Source organism: Juglans microcarpa x Juglans regia, chromosome 7D (assembly GCF_004785595.1).
Source record: "Juglans microcarpa x Juglans regia isolate MS1-56 chromosome 7D, Jm3101_v1.0, whole genome shotgun sequence".
Lineage (NCBI taxonomy): Eukaryota > Viridiplantae > Streptophyta > Magnoliopsida > Fagales > Juglandaceae > Juglans > Juglans microcarpa x Juglans regia.
The window spans coordinates 22,164,059-22,190,441 of record NC_054606.1 but is presented as its reverse complement, the minus strand read 5'-3'; the positions used below and the strand labels follow the sequence as shown (position 1 = coordinate 22,190,441).

The window sequence follows — 26,383 nt, the reverse complement described above, 5'->3', positions numbered from 1 at the left end:
GTATTGCATTCATGTTCATGTGTTTATGAAAACTGGGTTTTCATGTGAGAATGGATTTTGGGTGCGTGTGTATCACGACCCCAAGCCGAGATGGGGTATTAACTCAGTGGAGCTCCTCTGGTTACTCGAGAGCGGAATATACTGAGTAACGTCCCCTGGATTGTCGCCGGGCGACAATGGGATCAGACGAGATGGTCTCGTGCCGACTCCGTGGTCCTTCTGCTGGCGGGGACTAGAGGATGTCTGGCCACGTACGCGCTGGGCGCGAAACTGGGCATCGCTCGTTGCGTAGTGTGGGTGCTTGGCCATGTACGCGCTGGGCGCGGAACTGAGCACCGCTACGAAGCCAGGACGTGCGGATGGTCCATAGGGGAGACCATGGTGCATATGGAAATAATGCATGGTGCATTTGGAATTAATGCACTATTTTCTGGGAAAATAGTGCGAGTTGGTTTTTGGGTAAATCATTTTCTGGGAAAATGTTTTACGGTTATTTTGGGCCAAAATGGGATTTTGGCGTGTGTTGGAAAATTATCATTTTCGGGAAAAATGATATCTTGTGGAAAAATGCATATTTCATCATATGCATGCATGTTAGTTGCATTTAATGCATTTTATATTACGTTGTTATTTGGGGTCATACTTACCTGCGATACCATTTTGTGGTAACGCAGATTTTGATGCAGATGAGGAGGAGGAGGGCGAGCCTGAGGAGACGGCTCCGCCCGAGGAGTGATCTGGGATCACTCGTTTGTTTATTTGAAAACTATTGTATTATATTTTATGGATGACTGTATAACTGCTATTTAAATTTTTTACTGATGTTTGATTGTAAATAAATTCTGGTACTTAGTTGACTATCCGCTGCGTTATTTTATTTGTACACTGTTGCATGTACACACACTGGCACTTCGTTGGGATGTGTGACCGTGTTGTCACCATCCTGGCGTCTCGATCCCTGTGTATTTATATAAGGGGGATTGGGGGCGCCACAAAGGCATGGTTGTGGGCTAGCCAAGGTGTTTGTTCCCACCATGACTAGGGCATGTGCGGCATCTCTAGAGGCAACTCGACGTAGGGGTCTAACACATGCTCCACAGTCGATGTCCACGGCGGTCTTGGTGCTCACACGAACTGGCTGTGCGCTAGGTCTTTTCCTAACTCCGGGCGAAACCGGCATTACCCCCGTGCCGTATGATTGCAACCGTCGCAACATGGCCTTAGACGTGGGGTGACTCTGATACCATTTGTTATGAATCCACTAGGTAGAACTCACTCTTGAAAATTAGCTTACAAGGAAAGGGTGTCTTGGGCTTATAAACCATCAACCAATCTCATACTTAGTCGACGTGGGATCGTAACAAAGTACAGAGATTATGACTGGTCCCCACTGACGAGAATCTTAGTAACAACCTCTCCTTTATAAAAATGGAAAAAAATAAAATTTTGTTTAAAATATAGAAAAAGAATTCATTTCCAGATGTTTGTAGTTTTCGTCCTTTCATCAACCACTCTCCAGTCTCTTCCACTTTTGTTGTTGTTGTTGTTGTTGCTACTGCTGCTTTAGTATTATTTTCTCTCTCTATATATATATGTGGGTGGAATTCCAGAGACACCATTTCCTCTCTTTTTCTTGATCTCTTTAGTTCATATTCCCAAATTGGTGGTTTCATCTGGGTTTTCCTTGTAAGCTCTTGAATTGTTTGCAAATTTTTTCTTAAGCATGTTCTCTTTGTGAGTGCATCAATTAAGTACATATATATATATATATCAATAATAATCCACTGGCATTGCGTGTTTCATTGCATTCAAGTGGAACTAATTATCTTCCTTGTGAGTGCATAATCACTGCATGTGGTGCATACACGCAGTCATGACATTCAAGACTTTGAGCTTAAAGATCAGAAGTTGAACTATGAAAATAACACTTTTAACTTCTTCCATTGAAAGCAAAATACAAGGATTATCGAGAAGATCAATTATACATTTTTACCCCAAGAGATCGAAAGTATTGAAATGGAAGCCGACCAAATTGAGCGGTTGGTGATGGATATTGGAAAGCCACAGGAGCTGACAGGCAAATCAAATCCAAAGGGTGACAAGACTGACTGAATTATGCACGAATTTAGAGTAGAGGATTCAACCTATAGCGAAAGGGGCTCAAATGGCATGAGAGTATGTTGTTTTTCATCCTTTCACTAATTAATATGTTCGTTTTAAGACTCTTAATTCTATTCTCAAAAACTAACCATGATCAGCTCTAAATCTTGTACAATGCAGTTGGATGACTGGGTCTTATGCAAGATTTAAAAAACCTATTAAATCAACCAAAATTCAAATTGAAGATAACGTCCCTGCGATGGTTGGTTCAACTTCTCTGCAAAATGATTATGATGTGGGGGCGATTGGGGGGGGGATTGATGAGGAATTTTGGAAATCTCGAAGCTGATGTTAAAGTATGAATAATAGGTGCCAGGAATAATATGCGGATCGCCACGGCCAGTACCTTCCAAACTTCCAAAATGGGTTCCAGCAGCCAGAATCTACTGCTCAATGTAGTAACACTCATGCTCTCGATACTAGGGCTACTTTCAATGGCTACTTAAATTATGCAAGTCCTCCTAATCTTCCTGCCACGATGGTTCCACCAATTGGGTTTAGGTCCAACTGGGTGTATAATTCCACAGATCAGACAGTCTTAATTTGGGTATAACTATCTAAATGAACTGAGTGAATTCCAAGAGGATTTGTGGATGAGTTTGCCATAGTAATTGGATCGTAGCAGTTATAGCTTTTGCCAAGAGTCGTATGAGCATCTTCCTGTAGTGTCCCAAATAATATTCCTGATAGTGATGGTAGTGGCAAGCCTGACGATTGATCTTTAATTTGTTGAGGGAACGAAAGTATTATTACTGGACTTGACATTTAGGATGAACTAGTTTTGGCAGCTTTATGTATTTGCTTGACATTTTCTACGGATTGTAGATGGTTTCAATTAGGAATACATAATGGCTAATAGCATATATACTTCAATATTGAAGATTCATCTCTGCCATAGAGCTTTCATGGTTGACAATAATTGATATGTTAATTTTAAGTGATTTTGTTATATTCATGTATATTCATGTTTCATCAATCATATGTATGAGTTGAAAATGCCTACATAATTTGAATTAAGAAATAAACTTTAAAATTAAAATATCAAAAATTAAATTTTTTCCATTTAAGTGATCATGTGAATGATGCACTCTATACACCGACTTAAGAATAATGTAATAAGTCGTATGAGAATGTAATAGTTACTAGAGAAATTTGAATATATTTATTATCTCAAGCTGCATGGGTTGGCTGCAATAATTTTTTCTCCTTTTTGTTAAAATCAGGAGCCATTGTCTGTTGCAATGGTACTAGAAGTTAGGTTGTTAAGCACAAGTGCCTGCTTTTGAGTCAATCTGATTATTACCTGAGTGTTGAGAGTGCCTACTAAATGAAGAGTCCCATTTAGTGCAAGAGATGAGCCATTTTGGTCGTTTCGTGTTTTGCACTTAATGTATGCCCTTCATGTCAAGTGAAATAGAGAGAGCATTCCTCGCCTCCCATGGTGGTGTCCTGCGAAACAACAACAATTAAGGGCTCGGGGTGTGTGTGTATACGACACCTCTGATGCCAAAGTTAGCGTTGAGTATGGTGATAGAAAAAAGGAATGAGGGAGCAAAAGAAGAGAGAATCCACCGTTACCTAGATAGGTTTATATACTCAGCTGAGTTGGTCCCCTCTCTACTACTGCCGAGTTGCCTTTAAGTTATACTGAACACCACATCCCTGGTAGGGTAGCTACCTGCTTCCTCAATGGCCACGCCGTCGCATTAAATGCTGGCGTGTCCTTCTTCATGTCTACACCTCGCATCAGGTGGAGGAAGTGTGCCCGCTACCCAAACTCTTGGGCCAGGGTGTGGCTCCTGTCGTTGTTGTCGCTTGTGGCTATCCCCGTACCATCATTGCGGCGTGATCTCCTGCAAGGTGTGTGGGCAGTGATACATGTGGGTCATTCTGAAGGTTAGCACGTGCCTGCGGGCTAGGCCCGGGTCTTCTCTTATTATCCATGCGGAACCCAACAGCACACCTCTTAGGAGGGCCCAGGGTCTTCGCTCATCCCGCCAAGGGAAATCCCTTTCCAAGTGAAATGGTAAAAGACTTTTGGGCTTTGTTATACATTTAATTGAGAGAAAATGTACCAATAGACAAAAATGGATAGCAGATGCAACATTTTTCTTGTTTGACAAAGGACAAAATAAGGGAAAGGAGAGATGGAGGAGATTTTTCAAGTGGATCCAATAGGTCCTCATTTATTTTTTAGAAAAAGGAATCTCAATCTCACAAATGCAACATGCCATTAACTCGGTTAAATTCTAAATCCGTGTAACGCATTCTCATGGTATGGATCAAATAATTAATTAATTTTTTACCAATGGGATATGATCTCTAGAAATTGTATATACCCAAGAGTTTAAACCTCAAATATGAAATGGGCTACCACTAAAGATAAGGCTCTTACCATTTGAGCCAACCCCCGAGGGTTCTAATAGAAATACTTCAAAAATTCAAAAGAAAATAGTTGTTAAAGATACTTGGTAACCCCTTTAATTATCATACAACCGTTCTATTTATCATACAACAGTTCTATTTATTAATAAAAGTATTGTTTCTCTTAATGATGATTTAGCCCTCTCAATTATGATTTTGCCTACCGTATTTATAAATGACTTGTATGAAACTTATCTATTTGAGATTTGTATAAATAATCATTTCTCTAGTATAAAATTGTCTTTTTAGTACATAGTTACAACGTAAGACTTTGGAGAGATGTAGTTTTGTGAAACTTCTAATAACCATTTTCGGCATTAAATCATGTAGGCATATAAGGTGAAATGAGGTTTGAAAAGTGAAAAATCCTATGTTTTAGAATACAAGTGACTTCGATTTTAGTTCTCTCAATTATTTGGATTTAAATTGATCAAAATATTAGATCTATACAAAAATTTTAGAAAAACAAATTAAAAAATTAGCGTAGCTTGATGTAGAAGTACATCAGATCTACTTCATAACGGAAAGTCTTGCATTAAGAAAATTCTTAAACACTCAAAGTGTCCAAACATACCCTTAAGAAATTCTAAGTATCCAAAATTATGAGATTCTTCAAATATCTAAATATCTTCGCTGCTACTCACAAAATTTCAACATACTCAAAATAGAGAAAGTAGATATAATATTATATGTATAGAGATCGTGTTGTCAAAGAGTAGACGGTCGTATTGGTTGGTTTGGTCGGACGGTTTGCATGGCGGGGATTACTGCCATGTGGGGCCCCACAGAGAGTCTTAACTACTCGATCGATAGTGTAGTTTCAAATCTTGACTCCCACCTAATTAAACTAAACACACTCTTTTGCAGTAAAATCACGAATTGCATGAATCCGAAGTACTTGCTTTAAATTACATACTATGCCATTCTTGTCTAAATAATGTCACATTTAATTTTAATATTGTCTTCATCATTTTTATTCTCATGAACTCCTTTTTAAACTCATCTAAGGGCTTTTTCGTAGTTCTTAATATCATAGTAATGGAACATGCTCAGGTTTTTATTTACAAGAAAACTTGGGCCGGCCCACATCCTTCATGTTTCGATCATCTTCTTAATTTGATTTATCTGCAACAATCGGAAGTATTCTCATTATTTCATCGAGTCTTTTAGTGTACCACGATTCTATAGTATTGGATTAAAAAGTCCTTTCAATCTTAAGCAATTTGTTTTTGATGATGTTTATGACAAATATGAATGTTAATTTCCTACTAAAAAAGATAGAAAAATTTCCAATAAATTTGAATCAAATAATTAATCTTTATAATCCTTGTTTTCTTTGCTTTGTTCATGTGAGAGAATATATGCCAGTTAGGGGTTAGTTCATTTGCCTTTTTACTTCCAAATTATTCGATCCTCTATTTAAGATTTTGTTTGGATCATGATGTATATGTCTCTTCTCTTTGTACAACCGATCCTTGTGTCTCCAAAATTGGAAAAATTAGAGTTGTATACGTTAGAAGGATATAGGATAGTTTTCCACTCAAGTTTTCTAACTTATTTCCTTCATTAGACATATATATGTACCTTTGATGGAAGCTAACCTAACTTCACTACAAGAAAAAACACTTTTGGCAGTGTCGTAATTCGTCGCAAAAAGTAGGCAAAATCGCTGCAATTGACAAAAGAATGAGTAGTTAAGTTTGTAAATAGAAGCGAGAGAAAAAAATAATGAAGAAAGAATAGAGAAATATTATTTTAATAGAATATAGAAATAATAGAGAATGAGATGTATGAAATTTTTGTAAGATGAGTAAAATTTAGGAGAAAACTTTAATAATGATATTTTTTTGCCAAATTATAGGAAAATTTATAGGGAATCCAATATAAATGCTTTTAGATGTCTCTCTATATATAATACCATTGAAGGCTAAATGCATCGATCCTAATGTACATAAGATTTCTATTTAATACACCTACAAGAAATTGTAAGATATCTTACTTCGTCGTGGATTTATGATATAGGAGATAATCCACATGATTAATAACACATATTGATAATATAGAGTAACAAACATTCTTCGTTGCTAGTTTTGTCGAAAATCACATTATGCACTTCTGAACTATTATTATTATTTTTTTTTTTAAAAAAAAATTGCTTTTTTTTTTTTTTTTTTTTGAAATAATGGATAGATGTTTTATTCATGCAAATCACTCAATGTCATTACATTTTTATCACTCAACACTGAATTCAAAACGTGTATACGTACTTCCTCTATCCATACTTTATCTTCTAGGAATGAAAAGGCTAACTTTGCCAGCTTATGTGCCACATTATTTGCTTCCCTGTAAGCGAAACAAACACTCCAGCTTGGCCTTGCATTGAGCATACTTCTGGTGTCACTGATCACATTCCCATAATCTGTGTCTATGACTTCCTTGTTGTTTGTGTCCTTCACCATTATCTGAGAATCACCTTCAAAAATTACTCGTATCAGTCCCAGTTCATTGCAAAAGTCCATGGCTTTCCTTATAGCTAAAGCCTCTGCTATGACAAGTCTCACTACATAGAGCTGCCAAACTCTCTCCCTCATTATCTCACTTTATCACCCAAATCCCAATTTTTTTTTATTGATTAAATACTGCCACATCCCAATTCGCCTTGCAATTCAACCCAGTTAGTTTTTTCCAGGTGCTTGAAGATCATCTATCTGAATTTGCAAGTTGCCTTCAGGGAATTCCTTCTCAACTATATTCTTCTCATAATGTAGGCCACTAACTCAATCTCCTCAAAGCTTAGTTTATCATTCAACCTCATCCATAGTCTCATAAAACCAGAATCATTATTCGACCACTTCTACACTGCACTACCAGTTTCAGCCCAAACATCAGATGCTGCAGGACAGCTCCACATAGCATGTACAGAAGACTCAACCTCTCTTTCACAAACTGGGCAAAGGCTATTCTCAGTAATGTTTTCCTGAAAAGATTCAGTTTTGTTGGGAGTATTTCTTGTCTAGCCTTCCATAAGAAATGTTTAACCTTCCCTTCAACCCTTAAATTCCAAATCTGCTTCAAGCCCTCATCTATGTCAGCAAGAATTGATGTCTCTCCTTTTACCATTTTGTTCCTAGAGTGCTCTAAATGGTATGCACTCTTTACAGAGAACTTCCCATTATTTGTATATATCCATATCATTTGATCGTCAATGCTCAATCTACTCAAAGGGATACTCATTATTGTTTCATCTTTAGACTTGTTAAAAGTCGCAAATATCAATTGTTCTTGTTGTGAAAAACGATGACAATAAAGTAAATTTAAACACAGGAAAACAAGCAATCACACACGACACAGTATTTACGTGGTTCGGCAAATTGCCTACGTCCATGGGAGCTGCAAAGGATTTTTATTACTTGAGGAATCATAATACAATGTGTGTAGGACGGCTACTGTTCACTCTGTTACAGTACAAGTAAAATAAAATCATATATATATGTCATGCGGCGGAAACCCTAAATTCAGCAGAATTAGTGATGTTCGCTCAAGCGGCATGTCAAGCTCGCATCGAGCGAACCTATTTCCCGCAATTGCTCAAGCCATGTGTCGAGCGGCTCCTTAAGCGAAGCTCTCTGACTTCCCTCCGCTTGAGCTGTGTGTCGAGCGGTGTCGAGCGAAACTCTCTGACTTGCCTTTGCTCAAGCAGTTTGTCGAGCTGTCTTTGAGCGAAGCTCTCTGACTTGTATTCGCTCGAGCGGCGTGAACCAGACTCCAAATACTCAACAATTCTTCCACTTGGAGACTGGTACACCGACAGTATCGCCCTCTGCCTCAAACATGATATCTTCCACCTCTGCAACTCACAGCTCCTGTCTTCATGCAAGAAGACCAACTGAAGTTGCGCACAACTTCAGTTTCTCAAGTGTAACACCCTTTGTCAACATATCAGCAGGGTTCTTATTTCCACAAATTTTCTCAAGTAGCAACTGTCCACCATCTAACAATGATCGTATAAAGTGATACCTGATCTGAATGTGCTTAGTCCTGGAATGAAATGCTGGGTTCTTGGCAAGGAATATGGCACTCTGACTGTCACTGTAAAGAGTGCCATTCTGATTCTTTTTACCCAATTCCTCCAAGAAGCCCTGTATCCAAACCATCTCCTTTGCAGCTTCTGCAACTGCAATATACTTAGCTTTTGTAGTAGACAAAGAAACTGTCTTCTATAGATTGGAACCCCATGAAACTGTAGTACCACCCAGAGTGTAAACAAATCCTATAGTACTTTTTCTGCTATCAGTATCTCCAGCTAAATCAGCATCAACATAGCCTTGCACCTCTAAGCCCTCTTCTGAGAAACACAAGCACGTTTCTGAGGAGCCTTTCAGGTACCTCAAAATCCACTTCACTACTTCCCAATATTGTTTTCCAAGGTTACTCATGTATCTACTCACAACTCCCACTGCATGGACAATATCTAGTCTGGTGCAAACCATTGCATACATAAGTGAACCAATAGCTGAGGCATAAGGAACCTTACTCATATAGTCTTATTCCTCTTCTGACTTCGGTGCCTGATCCTTGCTGAGTCTGAAGTGACTACCCAAGGGTGTGCCAACTGACTTGGCCTTGTCCATATTGAACCGGTTGAGTACTTTTTTCACATACTCAGCCTGTGAGAGTCTCAATGTGCCTCTGACTCTATCTCTAACAATTCTCATGCCAAGGATTTGCTTTGCAGCTCCTAAATCCTTCATTGCAAAATGCTCTGACATCTGCTTCTTTAGATTATTGATCTCATCAATATTTGCCCCTGCAATAAGCATGCCATCCACATATAGCAACAAAATAATGTAAGAATTGTCAAATTGCCTGACATAGCAGCAGTGATCTGCCTGACATCTGATGTACCCTGCACTGCACATGAAACTGTCAAACTTTTATACCACTATCTAGGAGCTTGTTTCAGGCCATACAAGCTCTTCTTCAGTCTGCAAACTGAACCTTCCTTTTCCTGTACCACAAACCCCTCAGGTTGGTGCATGTAGATGTCTTCTTCAAGATCTCCATGAAGAAAAGCTGTCTTCACATCTAGCTGCTCAAGAAATAGATCTTCAGGAGCAACCATAACCAAAACTAACCTGATGGTTGTGATCTTTACCACAGGTGAAAAGATTTCAGAGTAATCAATGCCTTGTTTCTGCTGAAAGCCTTTTACAACAAGTCTGGCCTTGTATCTCTTACTGCCATCATGCTCAGTTTTTACCCGGTACACCCACTTGTTGTGTAATGCCTTCTTTCCTAATGGAAGTTCTGTCAACTCCCATGTCTGATTCCCTAATAAGGAATCCATCTCATCCTTCATGGCCAACTCCCACTTGCTAGAATTTTCATCTTACAAGGTTTCTTGATAACTCTGCGGTTCTCTACCATCTGTCAATAGAATATAATTCAAAGCAGGTGAGAAACGCTGTGGAGGACGAATAGTCCTAACTGACCTGCGAACTGTAGCTGTAGGAGTGAACGGCGCTAGATCTGACTGCAGAATAATAAGAATGGGTGCACTGGGCCCACTCTCCCCGTCACTCATTTCTCTACACTGCACTGTGACCTCTGGTAGATCATCCAAACTCACAAAGTCAGACTCCTGAGGAACTGCTCCAACAACTGTACTAGACTTGTCCTTGTACACAATCTTCTCATTGAAGATCACATTCCTGCTTCTTATAATCTTCCGACCCTGATCATCCCCGAAACAATAGCCAAATGCCTCGTCTCCATAGCCAATGAAATAACATTTCCTTGACTTAGTCTCAAGCTTACTACAAGCATCAGAATCAATAAGAACATAAGAAAGACAACCAAAGATTTTAAGATGAGAAAATTTGACCTCTTTCCTACTCCAAGCCTCCTCAGGTAATCCATAATCCAAAGGAACTAATGGCCCTCTGTTTATCAAGTATACTGCAGTGCTAACTGCATCTGCCCAGAAAGTAGGTGGTAGCCTAATATGCAGCCTCATGCTTCTAGCACGCTCATTTATGGTTCTGTTCATGCGCTCAGTAACTCCATTTTGCTGTGGTGTCTCAGGAATGGTCTTCTCCATTCTAATACCCTGAGTTGCACAATACTCCTTGAACCCACCATCAATATACTCACCACTATTATCAGACCTCAAGCATTTCAACTTCAAGTCTGTCTCTGTCTCAACTATGGCTTTCCAAATTTTGAACACATTAAATACATCAGATTTGTGTTTCAAAAAATAGACTCATACCTTCCTGCTGTGGTCATCAATGAATGTAACATAGTAACGAGAACCTCCAAGAGATGCTACTGGGGAAGGTCCCCACACATCAGTGTGCACAAGATCTAGTCTCTCTGACTTTAGTGTTCTGCCACTCTTCAAGAAACTGACCTTTTTCTGTTTCCCTTTAATGCAACTCTCACACATACTGAGATCAACTGACTTCAATTCTGATAGCTTGCCTCTAGACAGAAGTTCTTTCATGCCTTTCTGACTCATATGGCCAAGCCTGCAATGCCACAAATCTGCCGTGCTCTCTGCAACGGTAGTAGCAATAGTGTTATCCAAACCAGTAGTCATATAAAGTGTACCAGTTTTCTTACCCTGAGCCAGTACCAATGCTCATTTGGTGACCTTCTAGGTGCTATTTGAAAACACCACTGAATGTCCACAATCATCAAGCTGCCCAACAGAAATGAGATTCTTCTTCAACTCAGGAATGTGTCTGACCTTTTGTAAGGTCCATTTGTTCTTGTTAGGAAGAGCAATATCAATATCTCTCATCCCTACAACATTCAAAGCCTCTCCATCAGCCAAATACACGTTTTCAAAATTACCTGCAACATAATTCTGCATTATCTCCCGATGGGAAGATGTATGGAAGGAAGCCCCTGAATCAAGTATCCAGTCATCAACTGGACTATGAACTGCAAGTAATAGTGCATCCTGTATTTCTTCAGTTACCACATTAGCACTATCATTCTCGGTCTTCTTGGGACTTCTGCAATTCTTCTTTATATGGCCAGCTTTGCCATAATTCCAACAAGTTGCCTGCTGGCCAGGCCTTGACTTGCTCTTGCCCCTGTTCTTTAATTTTGATCTGCCTCTGTTTGAGTTCCTGTCTTGTGCTCTTCCCCGAGAGTCAACATTCAATGCTGACTCGAACCTGAGGTCTCGCCTGAATCTTTCCTGCGCACCTCCTCAGCCAAGATCAAATCACGAATATCATCATATTTCAACTTTGACTTACTGGCAAAGTTACTAACAGCCATTCTCATGGCTACCCAACTATTTGGCAGTGATGCCAATAGTATCAGTGCACGTATCTCATCATCAAATTCAATTTCAACATACGACAATTGATTTGTGATAGTATTAAAATCATTAAGATGTTGTGCAACATACATACCATCTGCCATCTTCAAATTAAATAGCTTTTTCATCAGATGTGCCTTGTTATTTGCTGACGGCTTTTCATACATACCTGACAAAGCCGCTATGAGATCCGCAGTCGTCTTCTCCTTGATGCGTTGTGTGCAATGGATCTCGACAGGGTTAGATGAATAACCCCCAGAACCTGTCGATCCAACAGGGTCCAATCATCAACTGATATGCTGTTCGGCTTCTTCCCTAACAATGGAAGATGAAGTTTCTTCCCATAGAGGTAATCCTCTATTTGCATCCTCCAATACCCAAAATTCGTGCCATCAATCCTCTCGATCCCCGATACCTTCACTTCTTCTCCAGTCATCGTTTTTTTCAGACCCGAACCTTGGCTCTTGAAACCAATTGTTGTGAAAAACGATGACAATAAAGTATATTCAAACACGGGAAAACAAGCAATCACACACGACACAGTAATTACGTGGTTCGGCAAATTGCCTACATCCACGGGAGCTGTAGATGATTTTTATTACTTGAGGAATCACAATATAATGTGTGTAGGGAGGCTACTGTTCATTCTGTTACAGTACAAGTCAAATAAAATCATATATATATGTCATGTGGCGGAAACCCTAAATTCAGCAGAATTAGTGATGTTCGCTCGAGCAGCGTGTCGAGCCCGCATCGAGAGAACCTGTTTTCCGCAATTTCTCGAGCCATGTGTCGAGTGGCTCCTCAAGCGAAACTCTCTGACTTCCCTCCGCTTGAGCTGTGTGTTGAGCGGTGTCGAGCGAAACTCTTTGACTTGCCTTTGCTCGAGCGGTCTGTCGAGCTGTCTTTGAGCGAAGCTCTCTGACTTGTATTCACTCGAGTGGCTAGACGCTCCGCTCGAGCGGCATGAACCAGACTCCAAATACTCAACAGTTCTTTCCATCCACCAATCCCTTGCTCAATAAGTTCGCTTACATTTTCTTCTCTAAGGATTCTTTATAGGAGATTGCACCTGGAATGATGTAGGTATAGGCAGCCACTTATCCTTCCATATCCTGATTTGGTCCCCCTTGCCCACCTTCCACAACAACCCTGCTTTAAGAAACTCTACAGCAGATAATAGATTTCTCCTTGCATAGCTTTCCTCATTCAAAACCAACATTGTAGGTCTACGATCAGACCTAGCAGCTGGTAAAACTTTCACCACCCCATTATTGAATAATTCTATCCATTTAGCATTAGCCACACCTATGTCCAATTTTTCCTTTGTGAAGGAGTCATCTACATGTTTATTGCTCCATGTAAATTTATCACCTTCCCAACACAAATTAGATAGGTTATTTATCTCAAGTGCATGTCTAAGGTCTTTCATCTGTTTTTTTGGTTTCACCCTTCCCCTTGATTTTTCAGACTAAGCTAGTATTTCATTAAATTCACCTAACACACACCAAGGTTGGTATGTGGGTGGCTTTATTAACAACAATAAACTCCAAACCTCCTTCCTTTTAATCAGTTCTAGATGGCCATAAAACCCCGTGGGGTGCCAGTATATATTTTTCTCTATACATGCTACTTTAGAGTGAATATGGTGTTGAGAGTAATTAATGATTTCAAGATCCACATATGTTGTCCATAATAATGCCAACCCCCACCCCCTACCCCCTTCCCACTACAAAACAACCCACACAATTCAATCTATTTTTTATACCATCAAACTTACTAGCAAGTAGTTTTGTTTCGATGAGAAAAATTGTTTGGGGCTTCTTTTCCTTTACCAAATGGTAAAGTTCATGAATTGTCCACGAGTTCCCAAGCTCCTGGCAGTTCCAACTCAATGTTTTCATAATGCTTAGCGGGGCTGACTCGCAGTCTCCGCCATTAACTGATTTGTATTGGTGACCTCCTCATCATCACCATATTTCCCCTTCTTCATCTCCCCCTAACAGCCTACGTTTAAAACCAGAACTCAACGGATAGTAGAATCATTACCTTTGCTACGAGCTCGCCTCTTCCATTTGCCCTGGTCAAACTTCCTCATTCCTGTTTTGCCTTTATTCATCCTCTCTATCGTATGTTTTTGTTGTTCTTGACAGTAAATACTATTTACAGCTTCATCAGTTGTCTACTGACTCCTCTTGGGCCTGTAGCCTATATTTTCAGCAGCTAAGTCCAAAGCCCCTTCTATCACTATTTTTTATGGCCCATATTCACGTCACTTCCTTCATCCACATTCACCCCAAATTCAAATTTCATCGAGTTATCTACATTTAATTTCAAATCTGTAATTTTACCTTGATCAGGATATGTATTATGTTCCCCTTTTGCCTCAACTTCATCCTGAATGCTAGGATTTTTAAATACAAAAGTTGAAATCCCTTGGTTATCGACCCTGTTCTCTGTGTCTCCGGCCAGCAACATCACAATCTTTGAATTTTCCGATTCACCTCGATCAACCTCCCCATGATGAGTATCCCTATCACTATCACCTGAATTCTCTTGTTGATCTTCTTTGTTATGGCTCTTGTAAAGCCTCATTCGTGGGGTTGAGTTTGCATGTAGCCGTGCCCCAAATTGAGATTTTTCACCCCAGTTCTGTGAATATTGCCCACTTTTTTTGTTGCACCCAGATGACCCTTGCACCAATTTTCCACAAGTGAAGCACACTCGAGGACCAGTGAGTTCAACCTTCACTTACCCTCACGAGTAAACCAAGACTGCCACACCTCCTAACTTTTCTTTCCGTTGAGATAAGAGAGAAAAGTTAAAGGAGACTTTTAAGATGTTATAGGCTCTTTGCTTTTGAGCTTAAATGATCAAAATAGTCAATTTGCACTTATAAACTTTCAAATTTTGGTACACATGACATTCAGCAAAGATACGATTGTTACAATTATGTCACATATTTAAACTAATTTTAATATACAGCCAGATATTAACAAGGATACAAATTATCAAGATTTACTAATTTATGAGACAAATAGGAAAAAAAAGTCATAAAATATAGTTTTTCCTACATTTTATGATTTTATTTTATAAATCGATTTGTAAACACCACTTTAGCCGGTAGTCATAATAATACAAGGAAAATACTAACTTCTCATAATAATACAAGGAAAATATTAACTTCTTCTGTGATTTTGGCTTCTCATTTTCACTGTTTATGTATTTGATTTTTATTTTTTAATTTTTTTACTTGATGATTAAGGAAGTACTATTAATGAATTAATGTCTTTTAAAAAGAAAATTGAAAGAAAACAAAAATTGCAGGGTAAACACCGGCCGAGTAGTACCGTCCATGACACAAAGCTTGGAGTAATACAATTACAGGGAATGCGGAGAAGACATGAAGACGCTAACGTGCAGACATGCATAAAGGTGAAGAAAAGAAAGAAAGAGAGGGGGGCGCCACAGCCAAGTCATGCTGGTTGAGTATCAGGATTCAGAAAATACGGAGATTATGATGGTCCCCACTGACGGGAATCTCAGTAACAACCTCTCCTTTATAAAAATGGAAAATAATAAAATTTTGTTTAAAATATAGAAAAGATTTCCTTTCCAGATGTTTGCAGTTTTCGTCCTTTCATCTACCCCTCTCCAGTCTCCTCCACTTTTGTTGTTGTTGCGGTTGCTGCTGCAGCTGCTTAAGTATTGTTTTCTCTCTCTCTCTATATATACATGTGGGTGGAATTCCGGAGACAATTTCCTCTCTCTTTCTTGATCTCTTTAGTTCATATTCCCAAATTGGTGATTTCATCTGGGTTTTCCCTGTAAGCTCTTAAATTGATTGCAAATTTCTGCTTGAGTGAGTTCTCCTTGTTTATCATTGTTCATCCAAATTCAAGAGCTTTTAATTGTTTTGCGTACTTATCATTCTTGTTCATCCAAATTCAAGAGCTTTCAAGAGCTGTTCTTCAACATCCTTGTACTTATCATTCTCTTTTTGGCTTTTTTTGCTTTGATTGATGCAGACAGGGACCCAGAAAGGAAGGAGACAAAATATCAGAGTCTGGTCCAAAAAATGTACGAGGAGACTGGCTGCTTTGATCCCAACCCCATGTCGGAGGATGCAGTTGCTGTTGCTGTAGCGGTAGCAGAGGATGGGTTTTCCCAAACGGTCCCAAATTGCACCCACAACAGTTTCGAAGACAATCTGAGACTTTCCATGGAGGAGCTCTCCTACCAGCACCACAACCGCAACCAGACTTCTATTCATGATCAGGATGCTGCTGCTGCTGCTGCCATGGAGATTGAACTCCAGCAGCATCTGGCATTCAACATGGACAGCTCCTACAACGGCCACATCCACAGCAATACCCATCTCGTGGATAGCTCTTACGGTGTCCATGAGATGCAAGAGATGGATCCTTTCAACCATCATCACCACCATCAAGATCAGCAACAGTTGCAGCACATTGACATTCAAAATGGCCACCAAAGCTACGATTATTCTTCACTACCAAACAGCCCTTACCCCCCAACACCGGACCTCCTCAATCTCTTCCACTTGCCCAGATGCTCAGCCACCTCTTTACCCCCCAATTCATCAATCTCCTTCTCGAACCCGGGACAGAAGACTACCGCTAGTTATCAGAGCTCCCATCTGGGAGACATTCCAACTGGGGAGGACAGCGCCTCTGGCGCCTCCGTTTTATACGACCCACTATTCCATCTAAACCTGCCTCCGCAGCCTCCTTTGTTCAGGCAATTGTTCGGCCAGTCTCTACCCAATGGCTACAGCTTGCCAGGCTCAAGGAATGGTTCCTTGTTTGGCACGGGAGGGGATGAAAGAGAGGGAAATGAGGGTGTGTACCAAGATGGGGATGTGAGGCAGTTTGAGAATGGAGTGCTGGAGTTCAGCAGGGACATGGGCTGCATTAGAAAAGGCAGGGATGGTGAAACCAAACACCTTACCACTGAGCGCGAAAGGAGACAAAGCTGGAATGACAAATACAATGCCTTGAGAAGCCTTGTCCCTAACCCTACTAAGGTATCAATGTTCCACATTTATCTGATTTAATTTGATGAAAGATAAATGATTTGCAGTAATTGGTTTTCTTTCGATGACGATATTTGATTCTTGGGTCTGCGTTTGTTTTGGGTGGACAATCAAAACTAAAAAGACTGATAGGGCATCTGTGGTGGGGGATGCAATAGAATACATCAAAGAGCTTCTGAGGACAGTGAATGAGCTGAAGTTGCTGGTGGAGAAAAAGAGATGTGGGAGAGAGAGGGGGAAGAGGCAAAAGACTGAAGGAGAAGACGCGGCAGGGGATGTGGAGAACTACAACACGAAGCATGTTGGTGACTCTCATGATGGCCAATCCTACAATGGATCCTTGAGGAGCTCATGGCTCCAGAGGAAATCTAAAGACACCGAGGTCGATGTTCGTATCATCGACGACGAGGTGACCATCAAGCTCGTTCAGCGGAAGAACAATTGCTTGCTGTTTGTATCCAAAGCCCTCGACGAGCTTCAGCTGGATCTCCATCATGTCGCCGGCGGCCAATGTGGCGATTTCTACAGCTTCTTGTTCAACACCAAGGTCGGTAAAACCTGCATCGATCATATGCATACATTATGTATAAGAAGGGTATAGTTTGTGGTTTGATTGATTGGGCCATTTGGGTGCAGATATATGAAGGATCTTCTGTGTACGCGAGTTCCATAGCAAACAAGCTCATTGAGGTTGTGGACAGACAATGTTGTGCAGCCATGAATATTAATCAACCAACCAGCAGCTATTAATTATTATATTATATTAGATAATAAATAAAGTTGGTGGGGGATCAGGACATATATACAAGACTACTATATAATTAATATACATTATAATATGCTTTTAAGTTTACTATTCTTTTTAACTTCCAAAGTTTGATTTTTTGTGTATATGGCTTCTTTAGTTACCTGAACCTGAATTGCATGGCCTAGCTGCTGGCTGGGTACGGTAAGCCATATTGTGATCATATCCAATGACGTTGATAGATCATATGGATTAATGGTCTGGTTAATTAATTTGTTTATCTATTTACATATATGCTTTTTTAAAGATTCGTGCAAATTATTTAGTGCTTTTTTGTGGATCATATATGCTTTATAATGAATTCTTAAATAAAAATAATGTGCAAATTATAGACATTTTACATATATGGCAAGTAATTGAAGCCAATTAGCAGTTTGTGAGAGACATTTATTGTCTATAATCTTCTGAAGGATCATCATATATATTTCCTCAAAAAGCCAAGGGAACATGTCCTTCTTTGCCTTTCTTCTCTCCACTTTTGTTTACATTTCTGTATTTTATATGATCTTCAACTTAATTGTCTCCTTCCACCCTCTTCAACACCACCAAGTTTTGCTTCTTCATTACCAACACTCTCATCCTCATCATTGCTAGCTCTTGACTATGGTGCTTTCTCTTCAATCGTCCAAAGAAGAACAAGATCTCTACGATGAGTATTACACGATGCATAACAAATCAAATCTCCCAATTTATAAGTTTTTATTTGTAAATTGTCTGATCTGTTGTACTTCAATAGAGAAGTTACAGATTCTAATGGAATAAAATTTGGGGAGATATTTTCTCCTCTCTTCCTTTCTTCTTTGGATGGTAAACTCGGTCACATTTCCTTGATCTCTTTCCTTACACTGGTTCGTTTCTATTCTTTCTTGGCTACTTCTTCTCTTTCTTCCTTATTTCTCATCTTCTTTGGACTTTTCATTTGGGCTATTTACTGTAAATACTTGTACATGGCGCTAGCTAGGTGTTTTTACATGTCACGACCTGTTATCACAAAGTTGATCTTAAAACAGATGAAAAAGAGAAATGAATTACTTGCTATTTGTGAAATCATTACTTTTCTCAAATGTTTAAGCTGATAGGAATACGTATATATATACCTATAATTAGTTTTATATCTTAATTGATACTCTTCCTTACATGTGGGCTAAACTCATCCTCAATTAATGGGTCCAATACGTGAAATATTCAATTAATGAAGTGAAGTACATAATTAGAGTTCGAACTCATGGCCTATACTATGATATCATGTGAAATCACTATTTGTTCAAAAATTTAAACTTATGAAAAAAGATAGATTTTATAATTAATTTTATATCTTAACAACATTATCCGATGTTTAGGCCTGCAACGGAGATATATGATGAATTGAGACAATCCCTGATCTTGCAATCTGTTTGCCTTTTTGGGTGATATTTGGAAGAATGGCTCCTTCCCTACCCCTTGATTGGGAGATCGGAAGATAAAAAGAGGAATTCTTTGGGACTAGCTTTTTTCCTCATATGACCACCCAACTAAGAGTACTTTTCTGAATTTCAAGATTGGAGAAAGAAGATGCATGGAAGATAATTAGTTATTGGTGGCTGTAATGTCTAGAAGTAATGACTTGGCTAAGTGTTTGCGAATTTACTGTGGTTATTCTCAATCGCCACTTATAAGGACATGATGAACATGAGGTTAATTCATGTGATGCAATTCGAGTGTGCATGGCTATATTTATTGTAACGAGATCATATTAGTCGAGTTTGTAACTCCAATATCGGCCATCCTGTTGTATGGAAAAAATGTGATGCAATATATTATGAGGAAGGGGCAATGCTCGAAAGGATGCTAATGTTTTTATCTTAATGCATGGCTTAATCTCATGTAGATTTTATTGTTCTTAATTGATCCTCTAAATACGGATTTTGCCTATTATATTCTCCTTGCATGTGGTTGATTCTTTTGAAGAAGTGACTTCGATGCATTTCTCGCGTACTTCATGATTCTCTCCACCTAGCCTCTGATCACCATAATAACATCTTTGGTCGTTGATTTCATTGTTAATAAATTCTCAACTTGTTGGTTTCAGACAGACATTATGACTCAGTCTAATATTATTAAAGATTAATGATATATACTGAAAATGTAAATTTCAAGGGTTTGGCTAGGATTAGGTAAACTAAGATGATATATATCATCTTTAGTTTGAATTTGTGAGTTGTTGAATGTAAAATACTTTAATTTATCTAGAGTCTGTAATTAAGTGTTTTAAGTCAAAACATGTAAATCCGAGTTTTAAGGTCCTTATCTTATCCAGTGAAGAGTTTGAATTTGAAATCGTGTTGTGAAGATAGTTCCATTTGTCAACAAACTGTTAACAAATCCATCAATAGAATTTCATTGGGACTTGGAGACAACTTCCAGAAATATATTTAAATTATCCTACTAATTAGTACTGTAGAGATTCAATTTTGGAGATTTTGAGAGTACTTTCCAATGCTTATTTTGGTGATAGTTTTCATATTGTTTCTCTCAAAGAGTATAATCGTGATCCGAAGTCCAGATAGTGTAATAGGTTCAACCACTGGAGTTCCAATAGAGAAGTCAATATTTGAAGATCATCAGAAGTTCTGGCTATTACTATAGTAGAGACAAACGGGTCGTTTGTCTGGTCAAGTAAGAGTATCAATTGAAAAATGTTTATAATTAAAAGTTGCTTGTAAACGATTTTCAAATAGTAGATTGACTTTTTTAAGTAGGCTGCCTCGTAGGGTTTTACCTTTAAAAAATTCTTTAAAGAATTTTCCTTCATTATCAATTTCTATGTTATACAATTGATTTATCTTATATTAAGGATGTTCTAATTGAATAATTGCATGAAGCAAAATGCTAGAACACACTCCACTTATAAAACACGAAATGGCACACATTCCACATCAGCACATATGAAATTTCCAATTGACCCTCCTTTAAAACAAAACTTCATGTGTTTTCAAACCGTCCTCACCCACGAGCATCAGTCGCATTTCTCACCCATGAGCATCAGACCCTTCTCGACCATGTCTATTGCACCCACATCTGCTCTGTTTTTGCACCCACAAAATCAAAGCTCTACCTCCCCTACTAGCTCCCCTACTTCTTCAGGTACTTCAATCTTTTCCTTTTTTTTACAGCCTTATTCATTTGTGTGTGTGTGTGCTGAATCCTCTCATTTTTCGCTCTTCTATTTAATTCTAGAATTTCTCCTGATCTCTATGTGTTTATGAGTACACATATACATGATACATGTGTTTTCAACAAACATTTTCCTGGAAAATCAAGCGGCCTTGGAGAAATTAGAGAAAATTTTAGCTTTAACCTAATTTTTATCTAGATGTGAATTTGGTAGGGATGTGTAAATAAATAAGTTAATGATGAAATTGATAATGCGAATTGATCATGTGTTTTTTTTTGTTTTATCGAGTTCTTTAGATGAGACGTGAATCCTGTTGGTTTATTTTGTCTTGTTTTATTTATTTTTGTAAATTTGTCAGATCAATTTTTTTCATCACTATAGGTTTTTCCGTTTTAGTCTTTAAATTATTGGGTAGAAAAAGCTCGTTTTTAAGGATATAAATGTGAGTTTGAATGTCTTTTCTATTTTTTGTTTTATTGGGACCATGTACAGGTCCATTTGATGTTCGGTTAGTTTTCTGCATAATATATCATTGTTGCTATTGTGTTTATTTGTGGTGGCTCTGTTTGGATTCTATCACAATCGTAGTTGTTATTGTTCCTGATAATTGAGGTGTGTGCATCAAAGTACATGAAAACTTTTTGACGTTGATCTTTGTGATCATCTGCTGTCCCAAAAGCTTAAGCTGATAGAAAGAGATAGATTTTAATTATTTATTTTATATCTTAACACTCTTCCTCACGTGCAGACTCTCCCTCAATGGGTGACCCAACACGTGAAATGTTTAATTAAATGGGATAGAATGTAGAGTCAGGGTTTGAACTCAGGACCTCTGCTCTGATACCATGTGAAATCATCTGTTGTCCCAAAAGCTTAAGTTAATAGGAAGAGGTAGATTTTTATTATTTATTTTATATCTTAACTTGTGAAATTACCACTTGTCCCAAAAGCTTAAGCTGATGAGAAGAGATAGATTTTTATTATTTATTTTATATCTTAACAATCTTTATCCTCTTCGAGGATATATATAAAAGTTCATGGGAGAAGATTATGTTTTGCCCTTCTTATATGTAGCACTTGTCACTTTATTGTTTTTAGCATAAACACTCAGCAATTTGCACTTGATTTCACACTACACCTTGTTCTTACGATGGAAGGATATGCCATCGAGCCAAAGCTAAACTTTATTTGACATGATGAGAGTTCTTGTTTGTCTGTTTGTTTGTTTTTTTTTTCCCATACCAGTATCGCATCATTTCAACCTCCTAAGTAATAATGACAAAATGACCTTTATTTGACACACTAAGTTTGTAGATTTAGTTTATTTCTTATGAACCTCATGTTATGTTAAGAAAATAAATTTCAGTTCATTCTTCTCATTTTATTCTTTGTCTTTGAGCAAATATTCCAAAGTGAATTTTGTACCTGGTTGGGATTGTCACGGGCTACCTATTGAGTTGAAAGGCAAGTCTTGAAGAGAGAGCTTCATAAAATGGATGACAAAAGTTGAAGAGAGAAGTAGAAAGTGCTAATTAATGTATTGTATTAGGCATATTTTGTACTAATCAGTTTCAGACCTAGGACTATGATCATTCTCATCACTGTAGAAAGTGCTAATTAATGTATTGTATTAGGCATATTTTGTACTAATCAGTTTCAGAATGAGGATTCATCAGTTTCAAACAATCATTGCACTTTTGTTTTCATGACTATTGCTCGTTCAACTTCTTTTCGGTTCTTTTTTTTTTTTGTGGTATTTTTCCTTTCTTTTCTAAAGCCACAAAACTTTTTTCATACATGGAGTGGTGATTTCCTAAAGTTTCAGGTTATATTAAACTCTAAGACAAACACCAATAAACCAACGTTCATAAGCTGCTCTAGCCGTATAAGCAAAAAAAAAAAGAAAAAAAAAAACCATGCTTATGTTACATCAGACTTTCAAAAACTGTTTCATCAAAAACCTTCATGTTTAAATAATTTTTCAATACAAATTCCAGTTCTCAAATAACAAGCTTTTTATTGTCAAATACAAACTCCAATGGGACAATCAAAAGCCATCCAAGTGATTGGAAAAAGTAGAGGGGCGATCTACGCTAGGTGTTGAATCAGTCTCTGCAAGCCTACGCTTAATATCCCTTACTATTGAGAAGAAAACCTCCTCCATATCTTGATAGCCTGTTGCCCACTTACAATTTCAAAAACTTGATGCCATACTCATTAGCAAGAGCTTGACCCTTAGAGGTAGGCACAACCTAAGAAAACAAAGAATTTTTTTTAAGTCAACAATGTAGAACACGTTTGCTTTCATCCATGTAGCAATCCATGCAATTCTGTGCTCAATTTATGAACTCACTATCCAGCCCAATAGGTGAAAAAGAAGTATTTTCTACTAATTGAAGGAAAAAATATAGAACAAAATATATATATATATATATATTATATATATATAGAACCTACTCCACTAGGCACTAGTGGGTGTTAAACATTCTTCTTGCATATATAGTTGAAGGAAAAATTTATTAATAAGGAGTATAGAAGCATAGAAAAGCATACCGTATAAACTGTGCTAACTTGAGTTGGAGGGGTTGGTCGTATTTCATTTGATCCACTTAATTGGATGGGCTGGTAGAAATTAAAAGTGTATCAATATAACAAAATATATACACTAGTAACAAAGTAAACTAAAAATCATAAAGAAAGCTTCAAGCATTTTGTTTCTTACTTTTTTTTTCCTTCTTTTTTACAAAATTTTCAACTATGGAAACTTTTCGATATGTTGACGACCTTCCTTTACCTCTTACAATATTCGGACTGAGAACTTTTTTACCCTTATCTGCACTTCTATTAGTGGGAACTATTTGTGTTGAAGGCCTTGGTTCATACATTACGTCATGACATTGGTCTTTTACATCGAGTAAATGGCCCATCATGTTCAAGAATAGGGACTTGGATGTACCCGTGCTATATGACCCAAATGGTTGGATAATACCATTATACCCCTATGCCTTATCATCCTCTTCGCCCATCGAGCTATTCAACCAAAAATATTCCTCCTCACTACTCTAGTCATTTATTACATACAATCAGATAACCAACAACGCTACAAGTCAGAGACCAATCCATAAAACACATTTTCTTTATCCAAAATCAAACTAAAATCAAATATGTTTTTATCTAATCCATTGGTCTAGTAGCATTAACTTAAGATTGTATCTAGTAGCATTATACCCCTATGCCTTATCATCCTCTTCGCCCATCGAGCTATTCAACCAAAAATATTCCTCCTCACTACTCTAGTCATTTATTACATACAATCAGATAACCAACAACGCTACAAGTCAGAGACCAATCCATAAAACACATTTTCTTTATCCAAAATCAAACTAAAATCAAATATGTTTTTATCTAATCCATTGGTCTAGTAGCATTAACTTAAGATTGTATCTAGTAGCATTATACCCCTATGCCTTATCATCCTCTTCGCCCATCGAGCTATTCAACCAAAAATATTCCTCCTCACTACTCTAGTCATTTATTACATACAATCAGATAACCAACAACGCTACAAGTCAGAGACCAATCCATAAAACACATTTTCTTTATCCAAAATCAAACTAAAATCAAATATGTTTTTATCTAATCCATTGGTCTAAAATTTGTTTTTTACCCTTCCTTCCAATTTCACATCAAATTCACACAACCAGAGGGTTGGATGGGTGCCAAAATAATTTTCACATGGACCAATAAGAAATAGCCACTTAGGCACTCTAGAAAAATCAGAGATGAACCCGCATGCACAGAACAAACGCTCTCCCTCTCCTTCGATTCATTCCTTCTCGTTTTCTCAACCAAACAAACCCTTTTCTCTGTTAGCATGTCTTAGAGGCCCAGCGTTGCTCACTCTTCCACCATAGCCTTTGGCCTCCATTCCCACCTTCTTGTGTCTAGTGATATAAACCCTAACTCCTATTGGTGTTGCAATTTTCATTAGTTGAAATCTTTTTATTCCCATTTCTCAAGCTTTTCCCTTAAGTACTCTGAAATTAATCCTCCTTTTATTTTATTCTTTGTATTTGTTTCTCGGGAAAAAAATAGAACATTTTTTAGTTTCGAGATCATGGGTCCGAAAGGTTTTGTTGAAGGAGGCATAGCTTCAATTGTTACAGGCTGTTCCACCCACCCTCTGGACTTGCTCAAGGTCCGAATGTAGCTCCAAGGTGAAGCCAACACCCCCAAAACCGACCTCGAATGCTACGGTGCAAAATCTCTGCTCGGCTCTCGCCTTCCACGTCCCCTCGCTCTCTGTTCTGGGGTTGATCAACGTGCCTCTCTCGCCTCCCCCGTCGGCGCGTGCGGGCCTAAAATAATATTGATTCCCCAGAAATTGTGAGGTGTTTGCCGCAACAATTTTGAGAAGAAAAAATGAGAGGGAGAGCGTTTGTTCTGTGCATGTACGCTCATCTCTAATTTTTCTGGAGTGCCTACGTGGCTATCTTTTATTGGCATGTGTGAAAATTATTTTGGCACTCATTCGGCCCAAGCTTTTCTCAAATTTTAAATACACAAATTTTTTAAAAGCTATTTAGAAAAATGTAGATTCCACCATGAAAAATATAAAATTAACTTTTTATTGGTGGGTTCAATTTTTTTATAAAAACTTTTATGCAAAATTTATAGAGCTCTGTTATATACAGTCACTTTTGTATACTTCTTGCGCACTCTACTTATGTGTTTAGTTAAAGAAATTATTTTATGTTAAAAAAATGCCGTAACCAATTATATTAGTGAAGTGCGCAAGAAAAATGCAAAACTGACTATACTTAGAATTTTTGAAATTTATATTGACTTGTGCCTAACATTTGTTATTAAAGGGTAGTGCTAGTGTGCCACTTAGCTTTGACCGCTGGGCGTGCCCATTAGTATAAATTTTACATTTTATTTTTTTTCTATACATTTTTTAACATATTTAAATATTTTAAAAAATAAAAAAATACACCAATACACAAATAATCACTTTCTTAATCAGTAAGTAAAAGAAAAAAATAAAAAAAAATAAATATATGAACGGTCAAAATGAAGAGGCAAAATGAGGCGGCATAGTAACATTATTCTTCTTTAACCACGTGAGCTCCATCATCCTGGCACGTGCTCATCAGTCTGCGCCCCCTTATTGGTTTTCAAGCAAGTGCCCAACGTCAATCGAATCGTCACTCCCGCTAGAACTGGGCGCATCTGATCTCCACACATTATCGAGACAACGTTGCATATCGAGACTCAAATTATGGAGACAACGTTGCATATTTTTTGGCTCTCTCTCCGCGCCCCCCTCCCCCCTCTCTGTGTAGAGAAAAGTTTCAAAATCTGTTCCATAAATTGTTGAAAATTACAAATTATGGCTTTATATTGTCGCCAGATAACCGCCGGGGCGCGAGATTTGGACCGGTCGAT

General features: G+C 38.1%; 1 protein-coding gene across 2 annotated transcripts; it reads left to right on the top strand.

Annotated features, from left to right (window-relative positions):
• Positions 1 to 1,579: 1,579 nt before the first annotated feature.
• Positions 1,580 to 17,999, top strand: LOC121238357 (transcription factor bHLH91-like). Of its 2 annotated transcripts, none has more exons than XM_041135201.1 (4): positions 1,580 to 1,686; positions 15,949 to 16,967; positions 17,101 to 17,523; positions 17,613 to 17,999. In XM_041135201.1, the coding sequence occupies exons 2-4, from the start codon at positions 15,999 to 16,001 to the stop codon at positions 17,724 to 17,726; spliced, it is 1,506 nt and encodes a 501-aa protein (XP_040991135.1). In that variant the 5' UTR covers positions 1,580 to 1,686; positions 15,949 to 15,998; the 3' UTR covers positions 17,727 to 17,999. The 2 variants fall into 2 exon arrangements, with proteins under 2 accessions (XP_040991135.1, XP_040991134.1); XM_041135200.1 differs by lacking the exon at positions 1,580 to 1,686 and adding an exon at positions 15,519 to 15,747.
• Positions 18,000 to 26,383: the final 8,384 nt, after the last annotated feature.